Below are 16,950 nucleotides of genomic sequence, written 5' to 3'. Positions count from 1 at the left end.
AATGACGTGGTGTTCCAAGAATTACTGGCTGAACGGGATGAACACATCCAGCCAACTGCAGAGAAGCACCTGGCTCACGGGAACACACTCTCCATGAAGCCCATGGTAGGCTTGGAAGGCACCAGGAAGAAGGGAAAAGCACTCTCATTCCACAGGATCAAGGCAGTGAAGGCCTTACATACCTAACCTGCTAGGACAATCTGACAGTAATCTACTCAGAATCCAAAATAACTGCTGTCCCATAAGGCAAAAAGCACCAGAGATCTTCCTCATGGATGCAAAGCTCCAGACTGCAGACAGAGGAGTTTGCTTTCTTTCAGCAGTCATGACCCTTGGGCTCTCAGACTGCTTCAGTAGGTACCTGGGCTTAATGGAAAAGTATTCATCTGTATTTGTCTCAAAAGTCAAGGAAGTAAAGTGATGCCAATACATCCAGTCAGTGGAATTTCACCACATTTAGAGAATTTCCACCACAAGGGCAAGCTTGAGAGAAACCTCTGCTATGTTCAAACTGAAGGGATGCACTCGGAGAAATAGTTTCCAATCTGAAATTGGAAACCCTTTTGCAAGTGGAGTTCTAAGTAGAAAACACATAAAGGAGCCAAGAGAAGACCCTGTAAATAGGAACAAATATCACTAAGAGAAGTAATCAAAATTGAAAAAGATACAGCACTTGAGAGCAAGTTCAATTAAGGTGCCTGATGAACACTCAGCCTTCACTGGTATAGACCTAGTAGGTTGAAAGGAAACAATCATCCAAAGAGAGATAATGATCCCTGCTTTGTAGATAACCTGTCATTACACTTGTCCCTTTGGCCAATATCCTTAGGGTCCTGAAATGGCAGAATGACAGGACCTCAAAACTTACCATAAAAACTCACCCAGAGTAGCATATGTTGGGAAGCTACCCTTGTAGCCTAAGGATTGATGCAAGCAAGGGTCACCATTCTAATGGAGCCGATGAATGGAGGTGTTTGACTTCCTTAAATGCCATGTTAGTGACTACCACATTTTCCACTCTGGTAGCAAAACACAGCTGCTGTATAAACCCTTCCTCTCCAGGATGGAAAACAACGACATCAACAGTCAGCCAAAGCAAGGTTAAAGCTCTTGTTAGAATAGACATAGGAAGAGATTCTAAAAATGCTATACTAAACAGAGTACTGCAGAGTATGCAATGGGATCACAACCTCTAGTTTATCACCAGCACACAAATAAGGCTAAGGTTGAATTTATACTAATGATTTTCAAAAACAAACAAAAGATAACGATAGAGAGGCAATGAATACTGACTCCTCATCATACCCTCAAAACATGAAACCTTTCACAAAGGGCTGATCTAGCAATGATAAGGATATGAGTGCTGGGCAAAGATTAAAGGTCTTAATACTGCAAGAGTGAAAATGTAGAAACAGTTCTTTGCTTGAAAAGGAAAATAATCTACAGAGCAGAGTATAACCCAAGATTCCATACACTCATAATGCTCTTCCATCGCTTTCCAGTGAGACCATATCAAACTTTCAAAGAGGCAATTCTCAACACACAGTTACAATTCTCACAAATTACTCCAAGGAAAAGGAAGTTGTCTACATGACTATAATCACAGCCATCAGGGCCCAAGTAGCCATATGCCAGCGGAATTTATAGTAGCCAGGAGGGAATTTTTAGTAGAAAATCAAGCCTCTTCTGGCAGACTTCTGTAGATGCCTCTAGAGTTAAAGACTGAGATATCTCTTCAGGTATTCCACATTTCACCCCACATCCACACTTGACTTTATCAAAGTACTCTTCATCCATTTAAGCTGTCAAAGGATGGATTTGTGTTTTATTCTAAATAAATGCCTAAGTAACAATAATAACTACAACTCAAAGTATGTTTTATTCTGTAGCCCTAGAATGAATACCTGTAGCCTTTGGGGTGCCCTCGGCTTACAGCAACCACTGCAAGGCAGCTGTGATAGACATAGTTTTCCAACAGAATCTCATACTTGTGATGCTTTCCTAATGGGGGTTTGAGGGCAGCAGTCAGCCAGCAGCAGACATCCATGCTCAAAAGCAGCCTAGTTCTTAGAGACATTTCAGAACATAAAGCGAGCTCTCATTTTATTCACCCAGTACCTTGCCATATAGATCCTGAAACTAATCTCCCATGATGTTCAGGTGGTGTCTCCCACACCAGAGGACTTCCTCCTGATAATGCTCTGCTGTGGGCACAGTGACCTCCTTCCACTTGCTCTAGACATTTAAAATTAAGTGTTGCATCATTTGCTTTGGTGCCATGTAACTGGGGTGCCTGGCAGCTATGAGCTGTGAGCAATATGTCAGGGTCAGGTGCTGCTGGCACCAGGCTTAATCCCTTTTGCAGCCAACTCCCCTTTCTCAAACTAGGACTATGAAGTACTACTTCCTGCAAAGTAGAAATGAATTTGGGGGCTAGAGCTGCAGATAGCAGGGCAAGACACATCAGGATGACAGGAAATCCAAAGGACAAGGACTACCCATGAAGAGGAATGCCATTTTCCCTGTGGACTTCACAAAACAAAAAAAAAAAAAAAAGAAATAAAAAAAAACTAAGGAAAGGGGAGTCTCTCACGGCTGATCTCACACAAAATCATGCTGGTGTTTCAGAAAACACAAAAATGAGCACAGACAGGCTCACTCTGATACTAATGCTGAGTTTAAAGTTATTTTTGCTATAAATTGTTGTAGTCAGCATTATTTGTCATTATGTTCTCTGGGCTTATAGGCTAAATTACCCTATACTAACAGGCACTTTCTTAAGCAATACATTCCAGTATATGAAATATATTTGGAGCCCACATATCCATCAAGAGCAAAAGTACAGTAGAAGAGATAAAGGTAAAACCCAGCTTCAGAGACTTCATGAACTAGAGAAAATAATTGGAAGTTACTGCTGGCAGCTGTAAATGCCATTTAGTCAGTGCCTGGAAGTACCAAAAGGAATTACCAAGGGCTGAGAAAGTTACAATTCTTTTAAAGATGAAGGAAGTTAAAAATAAAAACTGAAGGACAAGGCAAGAGCTGAAAATATAGTTCACAAATAAAAGAAACTAACAAGAAACTAACAAAAAGCGATACAATTTTGGTTGGTTAGCAGAGGAAGGCAAGGTAGAGGACCTCTTTCTCCACAGAAATCTATGTTAAAATAAGGTGAGGAAATATCACATGCAGCTTGATGGAGTTGAGTCAGCTTGTCATATTGCCAAGAATCAAGACAGACTTCCAAGTGGTGAGAATTCTTACCTCTTCTGCATAGGCTTTTCCAATCCCATCAGTAGCTCCCGTGACCACTGCAACAAAAAAAAAAAAGACAAATCTGCATTAGTTACTTCACAGAAGTAATTTCAAGGTGTGTGTTTGATTGTAGGCTATTAAAGTACTCATTCCAGACAGAAACATACCAAAGTCTCTGGAACAGGGACTCCTATGAAATTACTTTAACAACTCACACTAAAACCTTTCCATAGATAAAAAAGGAGAGAAAGAAAGGGAATTAGGAGTCTAATGTGTTTCAAGAATCAGGTTCAGCACCCCTTCTAAAGCCAGGCCTCTGTCCTAATACTCTTCTTCAGAAACCTTGTGGACTAAGAGATTTCCAAGCCATTTAACTTAAAAAAAAAAAAAAAAAAGGCTGATTTGTGACTATTAAACCAGCTGTCAACTTAGCTTTAACTGTACAGTAAAATAAAAAGTATCTCAAATCCAGTAAGCATCCAAGAAAACAGATTTTAGGACACAGGCAACAGCTTTCTGTTAGTGTTCCTCCAGCAGATTTCAGTTCCTCATGGCCATTGTGCTCACCAGCACTAGTATGAGCTACTGATCCAGGCATCAGCTGCAAGCTAGGCTTCTACAGCTTAAACTTTCTCACCTGTGGGTGACTGGATCTGTGTCAAGCTTCAAGTCTTTCTAGGATTCTTTTCCACAAGCTGAGAAGCTGTGAGTGACTCAACATGCCATTAGTTTGACAGATTATTCCAGGGCTCTCGCCACACTAGTAGCTGATCATCCCAGTAAATAGCAATTCCTCCATACAGAAACTGCTTTTCCAACCTCTTTTTGTGCAAGTAAATTAAGCACAACTTTTTTTTTTCTCTCTCAGCTTTTTGCTCGCACTGAACCCAACACCTACACCTCAACATCCTTCCATTTTTAGCTCTCCTGTCCAACCTGTCATTTACCTGTCTCTGCTCTCACTCTCCAAGCAGCCACAGAACACACCTGACTTTTTCTGTTTGTCGTTTTATCAGATCAGAAGAGCTTGGTTTGTGCTTCCTCTGCTTATCACTGAATGTAGCCATAGCCAAATAACTGGACTTGCTTAATGTTTCAGAACAGTGAACTGGGAGTGTTGGTTTAACTCTCAGGTCAACCTCTATCTGAATGAAAGTCATAGCAGACAGAGGTGCTGTCTGGCATTGGGATTCAGCAATAGCTTCCCTTTGGAGCACTGGAAGGAGACATGCTTGCAGATGATTTGATTAGTTACTGCTTGCAGATCCCCTCTAACAGTTAGCATGCAAACTGCAGCCAGAATATTTCTGTTTGAGTAATAACAGCTAGGAAATGCTGTAACCCTTTCAGTCTCTGTGCCTGCTACCTATAAATAAGTAGCTATAATAACGAAAGATTAAACTGCTGCAAAGGTCCTATTTGAGTTTGAATGGTCCAGCAACAATTCAGTAACAGGCTAGAAATAAAGATGCAGTCATATCCCTGATTTAAGTGAAATTCACAGATGACCACAGATGAAGGTACATGCATATATGTTTATCCCCTCCCTGGTTTCAGGGTTTATTTCCAAGATGACATAACTCCAGCATGATAAGGATATGCACACTGCACACACGGGATGCTCAAACTCCCAACAGAGCTCTGGCTGCTGCACTGTCAGTGCCAGGGAATTTTATTGAGAAAATCAAGTATCTGTGTAACACTGCTTTGCCACTTCCTATCCAGGCACCATTAGGGAAGTGTGAGTGACAGTTTTGGTACAGAAACAAAGCCATGTAAGGAAAGGTGAAGCAAGGGTCCAAATGACCAATAGAAATCAGACTTTAGGGAAGAAATCAAGAATACTTTCCCAGGAGCCCATTTCCTGCAACCAATTGGACCAATATTGTTGCCCATTCAGCCAGACACACCACAGTCCTGCAGGACAGCATGATCCCTTTAACAAGCTTCAGTTTCAGCCTTGTTGACCTGGGATTCACATTATGTATTATCATAAAAGTAATTTTTGCATCAGCAAAACAATGAAGTACACAGGAGTACAGTGAAAACAGTACCAGGACCCCTCCCCATAAGGGTCACAACAGTAACTGGACAAGTTCTAAGCTGGCCCAACGTGGAAAACATTCAACTTCAGTGAGCTGGTGAAAGGGGTTGTTTCTTTCACCATAGTTAGTGAGGCACCTAAAGAAGAGACATTCCCTTTACCACTTAGATTGTTTCTTCTCTTCCAACTCAGAATTTACAGACTTAATGGTTTTATTCCCAGATAACAAGCTCAGCATTTCAAAACACTGTTTTCTGACACAGCAAGTTATTCCACTTCTAGCAGCTGCAGCCAAAAATGCATGCTCCATGAGGCAGGGACTCCAAAAAGCACCTGTAGCCCTTTAAAGGCTTAGTAAAGTACAAGTAGTTTCAGTCAAGGATATTTACTCATTTATTGAATCCATTGCTTAGGAAAATGGTAATGGAATCAGCTGGAGCACAAGACATAAGCTGAAGATCAGGGATTTCTAACTGCAGTGTGAGTAACAGGATGGTTTTTTTCCCTTTATAAGTCCTAGTTCAAATTAAAATAACCTGTAGTCCAGAGATTAAAGTACCCTCCAGAACAGAATGTGAGAAATTTAACTAAATCTGATGTACATGAAAATTACAAAATCCCATCAGGAAAAAAGCAGTGCTTGAGCCATCACCTGCAGAAACAGACTCCTGGTTAATACACATCCCTGTTTTGCTTCTGCTGCAGGAAAAGGCCTCAGGAGAGTGTGCAGCTAGTTTTTCTTAGCAATAAGGGAACTCCTCACAAGAGGACACTGAGACCATCATTAAATTAGTGGTTCCATGTGGAGAAGGATAACTGTCTTCTGCTCCATGCTCAACCATCTTGAAGAACAGACAGTACAAGGACTGCTTTCCAACACCTAACCTAAAACCTCTTTTTTTCAGGCCACACTTCCCTTCCTAAGGCCCTTTGAGAAAAGCCACCTGGCTCAATTCCCTCCCATTCCAAGCAAATGGATTTGCCATCTACAGCTGCACTGGGAGAGGCCATGGAGGTCAGCACCCACAGACTGAGAAGGGAAACATGCACCAGCACAGACCTGGCCTGCTGCTGGCCAGTTCAGCCAGCTCTGGTTACTGCTCATTTGCTGGATCCTAGTGAGCAGTGTGGAGGGTCAGAAAGGCTGCCCTGACAGGAATCTGCCAGAGCAGAAAGCAAAACTTAGACCTTACATTGTAAAAGCAGGGAAAAGAGGTGGAGTAAAGGCAACTGACAGGACCAACATCACAGAAGTCAATATTCAGCCACCAATAGTCTTCCTCCACATTTTAGATGACCTAAAGCTTCTACATTAGAAAGAGACTTAAAATTTTCATATTGATTACATTCATCTCAAGCTTCCATACTGGAGAGAAATGTTGCAGTTTCAACCACTCCAAAGCTGTGTCAGTTTAACTAAGTTTCTACTATCAACTTGATGTGCCCAAGCTAGTTTGACTCCAAGTGTGTATTAAAAGCTTTTGAATTCTGTTTCTTCTACAGACTGCCTTCCAACAAAAGTTACAAACTGACTGCAGTTGGCAGAGCTTAAAGAAGGCAAAGCAAGTAGGACAGAAATAAGTTATTGTCTATACAAGAAAGCTGCACCAGCACCTAAGTGTGATTATACACATTTACTCAGTAGTCAGACTAACTGTAGTAGCTTCCCACTTCAGCCATCTGCTGTCTCCAGGAGAGAAGCAAGAAGAGTGCCCAGGCAACTTGTGTGTGAGCCCACCAAGTAAATGTTTGCCTGAATGGAAGCTTATATTGCACCATTAGATAATTTTAGACAAAGAAGTCAACACCCATCTTTGCCTTTTCCCCTACAACCCTAAAAGTCAGGGGACAAAAAATAAGGGAAGGTATCCAGTAACACAACATACTCTGAGAAGAGCTCACTCCTAATAAATCAATACATGCACAGGCATTGGGCTGGAGATGTTCTACCCTGGGAAGCCCCCACTGGCCAGTCCTCAGCAGCTTAGGATACATGGTATTCCACAAAATAATAAGGCCTCACCTGGAACAGATTCCCATCTCAAGAACCTTTTTTGAAACTAGTACATGCATAACTAGAGAGCTGACATATACATCATCTTTTTTATGTTGCAAAAATAGCATGTCTAAAAATTCCTGTTCTGAGTCAGAGTCCACAAAGCCTAGCCCTAGTGAGTCCAGCACACTGAAAGAAACATCTCTTGCTCTTCTAGGAAATGGCATTTTGGGTAAGACTGGCATAATCACTGTTGTAATCAGTGACAGATGTATGTATGATAGCATCATCTAGTTCTGGCTTTCATTTCAGTTTTACATCAACAGTCTTATATTCCAAACCTTACACTGTTTGGAGTGGTAGACATCAAGTTGGAAAGCTGATAAAACTAAAATCATTATTCACGCTCGCCACTAGGGTACACCACCTCAGTATAAATTACTGTGAACCCACCCAGGCTTAGGTTGCAGTGATAGGGTGCAAAAAGAAACTGCCAATGTAGTATCAAGGTCTCCAAACAATGAGAGCAGTATGGGGCATCATCTGTTCACACTGCTGGAGGAGGTTATGCCACAGTTACCATTGTATATATACAAGTCATCAGCACAAGATCACAAGTCAGCAGTTAAATTTTTTATTACAGAATTATTCTTAATATGTCATGTAATCTTTTCCCTAAATCACCAAAATCTACACCTCAGTTCAGGATAGCATCTTTGTCCTAATGGCTGCGCCAGAATTTTGCTTCCTATGTGGTTGTGGAAAGAGAATAAAGAAAAAACAAACTCACACCTCCCCCCACAGACTTTTCAACTCCCACTTGGAGTTTAACTACACATCTTTGACCTCTTACAGTGATCTCTTTAATTGAAGATACAGCTATACAGGCACCCACCACAGCCTCTACTACTAGAATAGTTATTGACAGACACAGCTCATTAATTCTCTACACTTTAATACCCTCAAGTCAACTTATTTTCTAATGCTTCATAGCTTTTGCCCATATACAACAGGTATAAGGTAGTTCACAAGCACTGGCAACATTTCCTGGCCAGTACCAAACTGGCAACCCTCGATAAACAAGGTTAGAAAACCTCACCAGTCTGTGAGATGTGTCATCTTGCACTAAAAGGGAACAGCTTTCCTGTAATCAAAGAAGCCATAGACCAAGCCTGTGGAACACAAGCAGCCAGAGAGTGACTTCAGTCTAGAAGATTAAAATGACCAGTGGTACTTTAGGGGATGAAAATATGGACAAGTCTCCAGAAGCCTTACATAGGGGTCAATACACAAATGTTTCCAACAGCACCTGCATCCTTCAGAAATCCCACAGCCCATGGCTAAATATGAGAGATAAAGTGCCACCAACAGTGTGGGAAACTCACATGCTTTTTCTGCTTATAAGCAGTAACTGCCACTGTCTTGCCAAATAAGAGGTCACCAAAAACCATCCACCACCTCCTAAGAGGTATAATAGAGTTGTATTCCTTGCTCATAAAAAAGGGACTGCCATTCCAGAGCCAGGCAAACGCAGAACCCAGTAGTCATTGGCAGTCTGTTTTGTGACTGAAGTGAGTATTCAAGGCCCAGGGAGAACATTTTACTTGCTTCTCATGCAGCCAGGACATCTTAAAACAAAAGCAAAGAGTGGTGCAGTAAAACATGAGGCAGGCATGTAGAAATCATCTCATCTCAAGCAAAGGAGCAAGGACCAGTGTTGAAACAGGGAGAGGGAGCAACAGCAAGCATAGAAAATTCTACTGCAGTTCTGCAGAGCAATCACGCTGAAACAAGATTATAGATTCGTGACTCCCCAACTCAAGGTTAGACTACAGTGAAAAAAAAGAGCTTAAAGAGATCAAGCCTGCCTTCAGATACAAACACACGTTTTCCACAGCAAAATGAACTTCTGAGATGCCTAATGGAGATAAAGCACAGAATACCTTTATCCATATTGCCTCTAGCAAACAGCACCAGGTATACTCCTTGCAGTGCTTTGACTACCTGCACAATGAAGCTAGCAACTCTTAGGCATGTTCTCTACTTGTCTCTTCAAACTACAAATTCATTTTGGTTCAGCTTTTTTCCTGTTTTCATTCAGAAAAGCCCGAGTTTTTAGGCAATCTTTCAGAGTACTGCAGATGCACTCATGCATGTCATTACCTAGGAGGGAGAACTCAGGCCATCAGCAATGTTATTCTCCATAGACAGATGTGGGTCCAGCAACTTGGGAATACACCCTTCCTGTCAAAAAACTAAGCTAACTAACAGATTTCAAGGAGGGTAGCCTAGCTACATCTCCAATCCCCTGAGAAGGGTTCAAATTTGTTTCAAAATGGTCACTGCAGATCTAGTCTGTCTGCAACATCCTCCATTCACACAGAAGAGCCATCCCTGTCCTGCAAGACTGAACCCAGATACGAGTGAGGGTCTGTCACAGCACAGTACCCAGCTGCAGCACACATCTACATAAACTAGGACCCTCTGTGTATTGCTAAAGCAATACAGTTGAGAGAAACTTCACTGCACAGCTAACCTTAGCATGGGTTTAAAGTACAGCCCATAAATAACTGAAGACTCGAGATTCTTCTGCTACGAAACACAGAGGCTATATTAAGAATATGACAGCTCCTGGGGAAAACAAAAGCTGGCAAGGGGAGAAAAGACTATCCCTGCTTGGCATCAAGCAGTGCTTCATTTATTACAGATTTATATAAATCACTGGCATTTGACCAATACCAAGCTTCTAGATTATCTCCAGCCAATAAAAGTACTTTAGACTGTGTTGGTTAAAAATATTCTACTTTTTGTCCTCGGTTTGCTAGGAACAGCTATTTTTAGTAAGACTCCAATCAACCTTATCAAAATCAAGCATCAAAAATAGACTGGAGAAACACTGGAAGCATATACTATTTTTAGCTGCTCCATCTATCCCTGCCGTTATCCACAAATTCTGACTGCACAGACCATGCATGAGTGCTTAGTTATTCTAGGCAGATCTTAGTCGTGACCCTTTTTTTCCCTGAACACCTGAATGCAGAAAACACTCGATTGATTAAAGATTAATACAGCCGCAAACCATGACAGCTGCCTTTCGTCTGAGTGCTTTTGGGGAGGGGGAAAATACAGGATGACAGAAAGCTTGCATCAGTATTCCTCTTGGGGATCCATTACATGGAAAGAAAATTGCTATTTCAATTCCCTTTTGTTGCTAAAAATAGCAGCCCCAATTGATTCTAGCAAACAGGGCACCGGCTTAGCAATGCCAAATTTAGAAAGCACTGAAGTCCCAAAGAGTGAACGCTAACGCAGTCTAACACATGCCAGCTCATATTTAACAAAGAACAAAGAAGATAAGCATGCCGGCTGCAAGTTAATAAGACGGCAGCAACTCCCTGCATTTTTATTAAATAAAAACAGAAAACTCTGTGCAAAAAATAAGAAACTTCACATCTATTCTCAATTTAACTGCTGAAATAGAAAGCCTCATCAGAAAGATCTGTACCCAAGCTGGAATCCTAGAAGTACATTCTTTTTTTTTTTTTTTTCAAATAAAGGGTTTTTTTCTGCACAAAGCAGCTAACACCTAATGGCCAGGCTTTGAAAAGCCAGGCTACAGAAAAAGGTTCAATTCCCAAAACTAAACACTTACGTGGTAACAGCTTGTGTCTAGGAGCTAGGATTGTGGGTAGAAAAATATTCTATAAATATCGCAGCCCTGACAAGTTCCTATTTCACCCAGAACTACAGCAAGAAAGGGTTTTGGGCAGTGCACTCTGAAGATTCTTTACATTTGAGAACTAGAAGCAATCTAGAAATCTCTACAAGAAAAGCATACTGAAGAATTCATGAAAGTCACACTCAAGGTTTAAGCAATTCCAGTTCCAGTTGCCTCTATGGGAACTCTCCCAGTTCAAGCTGGTTGTCTTTCATGCACTCAAACTCCACTCTTTGCTGTGAGGTCTTTTTTTCCTGTTAGTCAAGGGCTGCTGCATTATGGACATGGGAGTCTGGAAGGAGAGTGGGAATTCTGTTATCCTGTTCAGAAGCCCCCACCCCATCCTTTGCTGCTTTCAAGCCTTTTGATCCAGAAAATGTCAGGTGAAACCAAGATTGCCCTGAATTAAACTTTCTGCAGTAGCAAGTAAGTTGCTCAGATCACCTACTCAAGCCAGTTCAGGTTGAGTTAAGCATTTGCAAAGGCTACAGCTGCCTTGTGCTCTGTAAGACACTACAGTACGAGTTACTGCATACCATTAATATTCAGCAAAAACAACCTCTCGTTTGTTCATCGCTCTGAAATACGTGACAGATGCTGACTGTCACGGCAAGCACGACCAGGCCAAAGAAACACATGCATAGAGGTCATTCAAATTACCATTTCTGGTTCTTCCTGCCTCTAGGAGGGGGTGAATACAACACAAACATTTTAGAGATCAGATAGCTCAGGACTGGCACCATCTGAAGGCTTTCAGTGTGTTTGCCACTGGAAACATGCATAGATAAGTCACTTTTCTGAGAAGAAACTAAGCAGCCAGAAGAAGGGCCTCTGGGTTTAGAGCCTGCAATGCTGAAAGATGACTCTACATCAGAAGTCACTAGAAGAAATTTGTGATTTTTTTTTCCTCTTTCACTAAATATTTGTAGCAGGCAGAAAAATAAATTCCAGTTAGCAACGTGGCAACAAAGACCCAACACTTGCAAGTAGAAGAGGATAACAAGTGATCCTGGCAAGCTGTGGGCATTTTCATTTCAAGTCAAAGCTATGCAAGATGTCAGAATAATTGTGAGCATAATAAAAATAGAGACTGGTATAAAATGCAGCACTAGATCCATTTTTAATCAAAAGGCAAACTGTGTCAAACCTCTAAAAGGTATGATCTGTTTAGACAAGAATAATGCTCCAGACCTACCAGGCAAAAGAAAATAATTTTATATGATGAAACATAAGTATCTTTGAATATCATCAGGTGCTGCCTGGGGAGTCATCTACAATGGTTCACACCAAAACCAGACTTGTATCAGGATAAAAGCAAATGACTAGTTACACTCCTCAGAGAGTGATCTCAGCACAAATCCTGTTCAGCACTGTTACTAGTGAACACCACACAAAGAAGGAAATGCTTTATGAACATCACAAACAACCTAGTTCTAGAAAAGGATCTCAGTGTCACACTGCAAAGAATTACATGGGTCTACAGACCACAGGAATAAAACATAATATTGCCAGATATTCAAGATCTGCACTCGAGACTAACTCGGTTAGAGGTGAGGTGACCATTGTAAGGAAGGGGAAAAAAGTATCTGGTCTTTCTATCTAAGGTATCAGTGTCTGCACACAAAATTGTCTATAAATTGTCCTTTTGATGCAGCTATAAAGACAACTTACATAACCACTGAGGTGCTTCCTATAGTAATAGGAAACAATAATACATAAAGTAATTTAAATGGGAACAGCTGCAAAAAAGAATTTTTAAAAGGGCTGCTAAGATGATTTAGAGTTAGCTGTTCTGGGACATGAGTTTAAAAGGGTTTTGTTTGCTCTTCACAAGCTTCCATAGAGTAATCACCAGAAAAGGAAAAGTTTAGGCTAACATTGGGAAGACAACATAAGTTGGTTGTTTGCAACCAGCTGGAAATCACTGTATCTCAAAGAAGGAAAAAAAAATATTTCTGACTCTGAAGAGCAGAATAAGAGTAAGGAACCTGACCTGATGGAGGAGATCTGAGATACGGGTAAAGCCAGAGCTAACTCTGGAAACAGAGCTACAAACTTAGAACAAGAATCTGTTCATTACTATCCATTTAATGGATCGGACAGAAAATGGGAAACAAAATAAACCTGACTGTAATTTTTTTTTTTTTATACATTCTGTCGACTGAATGGTTCTACACATCCTCAGGTTGTCAGAGGGCATCACAGAAATTACCCTTCCTCCCCCATCATCTCAACATACAATTTGACTTCCAGAGGGTGTCTGTTCATTTCTTCATGAGAAAGAGGCTAGCTGCAGCTAGAGATACAAAACAAAAACAATATGCGAGTCAAACACACCGCGGTCCTAACAGAGCAGAGACTCTGGTTCCATGAAGCACTGGAACTGGGAAGGGGTTCCCTCTTGAACCTCTTATCCTGCTAGCAGTCAGTCAAATCATCTTACTCAAGCACCTCCCTATTCACAGTGAGGACACCAGTCTCCATTCAGGGCATGAAAAAAACCAACAGCACCCTGTAATGGCTTTTTAAAGATCAAACCGTGGGCATGAAACTGGTGCAGTGCTAAATACAACCTTTCCTCTGCACCTTTGAAACACTGTTTGACCTTTCACAGCTTCATGACTAGGACCTGAACTATTTGCAGTTATACAAAACACAGTCTGGAAGAAATTTCTAAATGAAGGTTTGGGTATATTTCAAGCATAATGCATCATTCTATATGAGCTTGGCACATCTAATGCATTGGGTCATTAGGGAAAAAAAATCCATGTTAGCAATCACCTGCTCCTTTGCCTTTGCACACATCCAACCATTTTACTGGAAGCAAAGGGGAAAAAAACCCAACACAGTGTAGACAAGCTTTCTCACAGTATAACCATTTTATCCCAAGAACAAATCTTCCAGCTCAGAAGAAAGATGCAGCCGACCCAAGACTTTGGTAGTGGTCAGCAAGAGGTACTGAGGGGAGACTTTGAGAAGTCAAGTACAAGGATACCTCTCCAGGATGCTCTTCCTGCCTCCATCTTGCAGCTCTGCACTTCAGTAAACAACAGCTGGTGATCTTGGACAAATCCACATGAGACAAAGCTATTAAGGTATTTTAGAATAACTTTTTTTTTTTTGATCCATGTAAACCTTTAGCATGTAATACAGACTGTAACAAGAAGCCACCCAGGTGAACTATATCCCACATGGGACAGAATCATCTCCTCCTGTTCTTTTTCAAACTCATCTGTTAGTTTGGATTTCTCCACTACCTCTTGATCATGGTAAGCCAATGGCACTCATCACTTTGCTTAACTTTCTCTCTGTCCTTTAAATTGATGTTGTGGATTTTCAGGTTATTTTATATATTACTGAACAGGTAAATCTAATGGATATAACAAAATTTATAAGATTAGATATTCAGGAAACCCTTTGATGGAAGCCTCTATCAGAATCCCCTTGGACTACAGGTTTGCAGACTGAAATTTTAATTTTAAAAATTAAGCACATTTAAAATACCAAAATAACCACATTCCACATAACAGAAAAACAATACTCCTTCCCTACTCCCAGAATTAAAATCTTCATTTCAAAATGCAAGTTACAGAGTAGAATTTCACTGCATCAACAATACACCAAAAACAGACAAACTGGGAAGCACCAAAAGACTATGGAGACTCTCAGGAATATATTTTCAAAACACAGCCTGCCAGCTTTCAGCTAAGAAGCCCATCCAGACCTAAGTAGCTCACTCAGAACCACTGGGTGCCTCCATATGGAGCCTTCTGAGCTCCTGAAAAGCTAAGAAATGCCTTGGAGTCATACATTCATCCAGCCCTGCTCTCACCCAAAAAACCTCCTTGCAGCAAGCCCCTGAAAAGGAAAGCAGAGAGCTGCTGCCTCATCTCTTCTTCCTATAACACCCCTTCCAACTGGATATCATTACCCCTTATGATATTATAGGTCTAGTCTCCAATCCTTAACCAATTATATACAGCGTGGTTTCAATCCCATCATAGTCAAAATAGATGTAGGAAATCAAACACATGGGCTACTTAATTTTTTCTAGAATACCACCTACCACTTTACTTTCTTCCACAAAGCCACTTCCTTAAGGTTTCCAAATTCTGATATGCAAAAATTAAAATGTTCCAAATTTAGGAAGGAATGATACAAATCAGGACAGCTACTTAGCTATGCAAAAGCAAAAACAAGTTTTAACCCTGAGAAAGTGCTGTATGAGTTCATGTAGCAAAAATATGATTAGGTATATCTTTGATATGGCTGATAAAGTCTATCGTTGATAAGCAAGTTTTTAATTACAGACATTTAAGGAGTTTACAAGTCACACTATAAGCACAGTATATTATCTTCCCATAAACAAATGTGCACAACTGTACCCAAGAACCTTCCTTAGGAAGATCTCAACCTACAATGTCTCTACAAATATCATCAAAATCTTATCCATTTTCTCCCCCTTAAAGCAGGTTTAGCATGTGTGGATATATAGTTTAGGCATATTAAATCTCCACTTCTAACTCCAAAAGTATCAGTAACCAACCATTCTTAAAATTTTATTGCTCTTGTATTTGAGAATACCTTCTATTACTTATGATAAAGTTTGGCCTTGCCACAACAAGCCATCTTGGGTACCAGTGCTCCAAAGACTTCAAAAGCTTTTAAAATTATAAATAAAACTAATTATGATAGAGTTGACTTAGATCTTCAGTTACTAGTATAGTATATTCACCCTTTTCTCTTGTTTCTCTCAGTTCCCTTTGAGCATTTGAGACCATATGATTCAGGACAAGTCTTAGTAAGCAGCCAGAGCACTACAAAACCCATCACCCTCACAGGCCTCCCTGGGTTACAAGCTAACCCTGCTCCAGCAGCAAGTTGTCCCTGGCTTCCACCGCCCACAAGCGACAACTCCTCTCCAACACAGAGCTGAAGAGCCACTCCTCTCATTGCTACAGAAAGGTTCCCTCCCACCTTTGAGCCCAGGGGAAAAAGGGAGGGGACATCAGCTGTATCAATTGCTCAGATGACAACAGTTCCCTGCCAACCCAGAGGCTCTTCAAGGACACAAAGAGCAATTCTTTAAGGAAGCCTCCAGTTTTCTGCACATAAACAGGACAGCTGCACTATGGAGGTTCTGAAGTCCAGCACCCTAGAAAGCAACTGCAATGTGGCACTCCTGCCATGGAATTTGTGCAGCAGATTCACACTTAGTGAGTTACTACCTCACCATCCAAAAACTGTGTGGCTTTGAGCCCCTCCTGCCAGGCACTAAACAATTCTAAGTATTACACATCAGAAGAGATCTCCCATTTTCTATTGTTAGAAGTCAGCTGGCCCATATCCATTTATTGCAAAGAGACCTTGAATAGCTTCTCCCAGAAGCAACTTTATACCTGACCAGCACCCCAAAACCAGACATGAAACTATTTCTCCACAGCTGTGTCACGTGGGGGTATTTTGGGGCGAGCAGAGAGGGCAGCTGAGGTGACCAGTCTGGCAGGAGGCTGGTTCTGCCCAGCCCATGCCTCTGCTGCTTGCACCAGAGCAGTTCACCCTCTGCAGACAATAAGCAAAGCTGCGTAAGCAGCCGAGCACAGAAGATGAATGAACTGTGTGACGCTAAAGATCTGTGAATTGAAAAATCTAATGCATGAATTAAAATCCGTACCCTCGTTCCCCCTCTCCCTTTCCCCCCAAAAAAGAAATGTATATATAGCAGGACATAAAAGGAGAAATAGAGAGAGGTGGAAAAACATGGTCTGACACATTTTAAAAAATTGATGGTCTGTCACCCAGACGCTGATGAATATTTTTTACAGGATAAAAATGGCAACCTAGAGTCTAAAAATAAAATGCTGTGCTGCAGACCTGTCTGGTTCAGCAACACCACTGGAATACAAACACACTCCTTTGCTGGTGATTCTTGACTAA

At 41.1% G+C, this 16,950-nt stretch overlaps 1 protein-coding gene across 1 annotated transcript in view; it reads right to left on the bottom strand.

The window, feature by feature from the left end:
* Positions 1 to 16,950, bottom strand: part of HSD17B12 (hydroxysteroid 17-beta dehydrogenase 12) — an 81,830-nt gene that overhangs the window by 47,354 nt on the left and 17,526 nt on the right. Inside the window, 1 exon segment of the mRNA XM_059474185.1 lies at positions 3,265 to 3,311. Coding sequence (XP_059330168.1) covers positions 3,265 to 3,311 — 47 coding nt within the window.

Source organism: Ammospiza nelsoni, chromosome 6 (genome assembly GCF_027579445.1).
Source record: "Ammospiza nelsoni isolate bAmmNel1 chromosome 6, bAmmNel1.pri, whole genome shotgun sequence".
Classification (NCBI taxonomy): Eukaryota; Metazoa; Chordata; class Aves; order Passeriformes; family Passerellidae; genus Ammospiza; species Ammospiza nelsoni.
The sequence above is the reverse complement of the archived record's forward strand: the minus strand, read 5'-3'. Positions and strand labels throughout refer to the sequence as shown.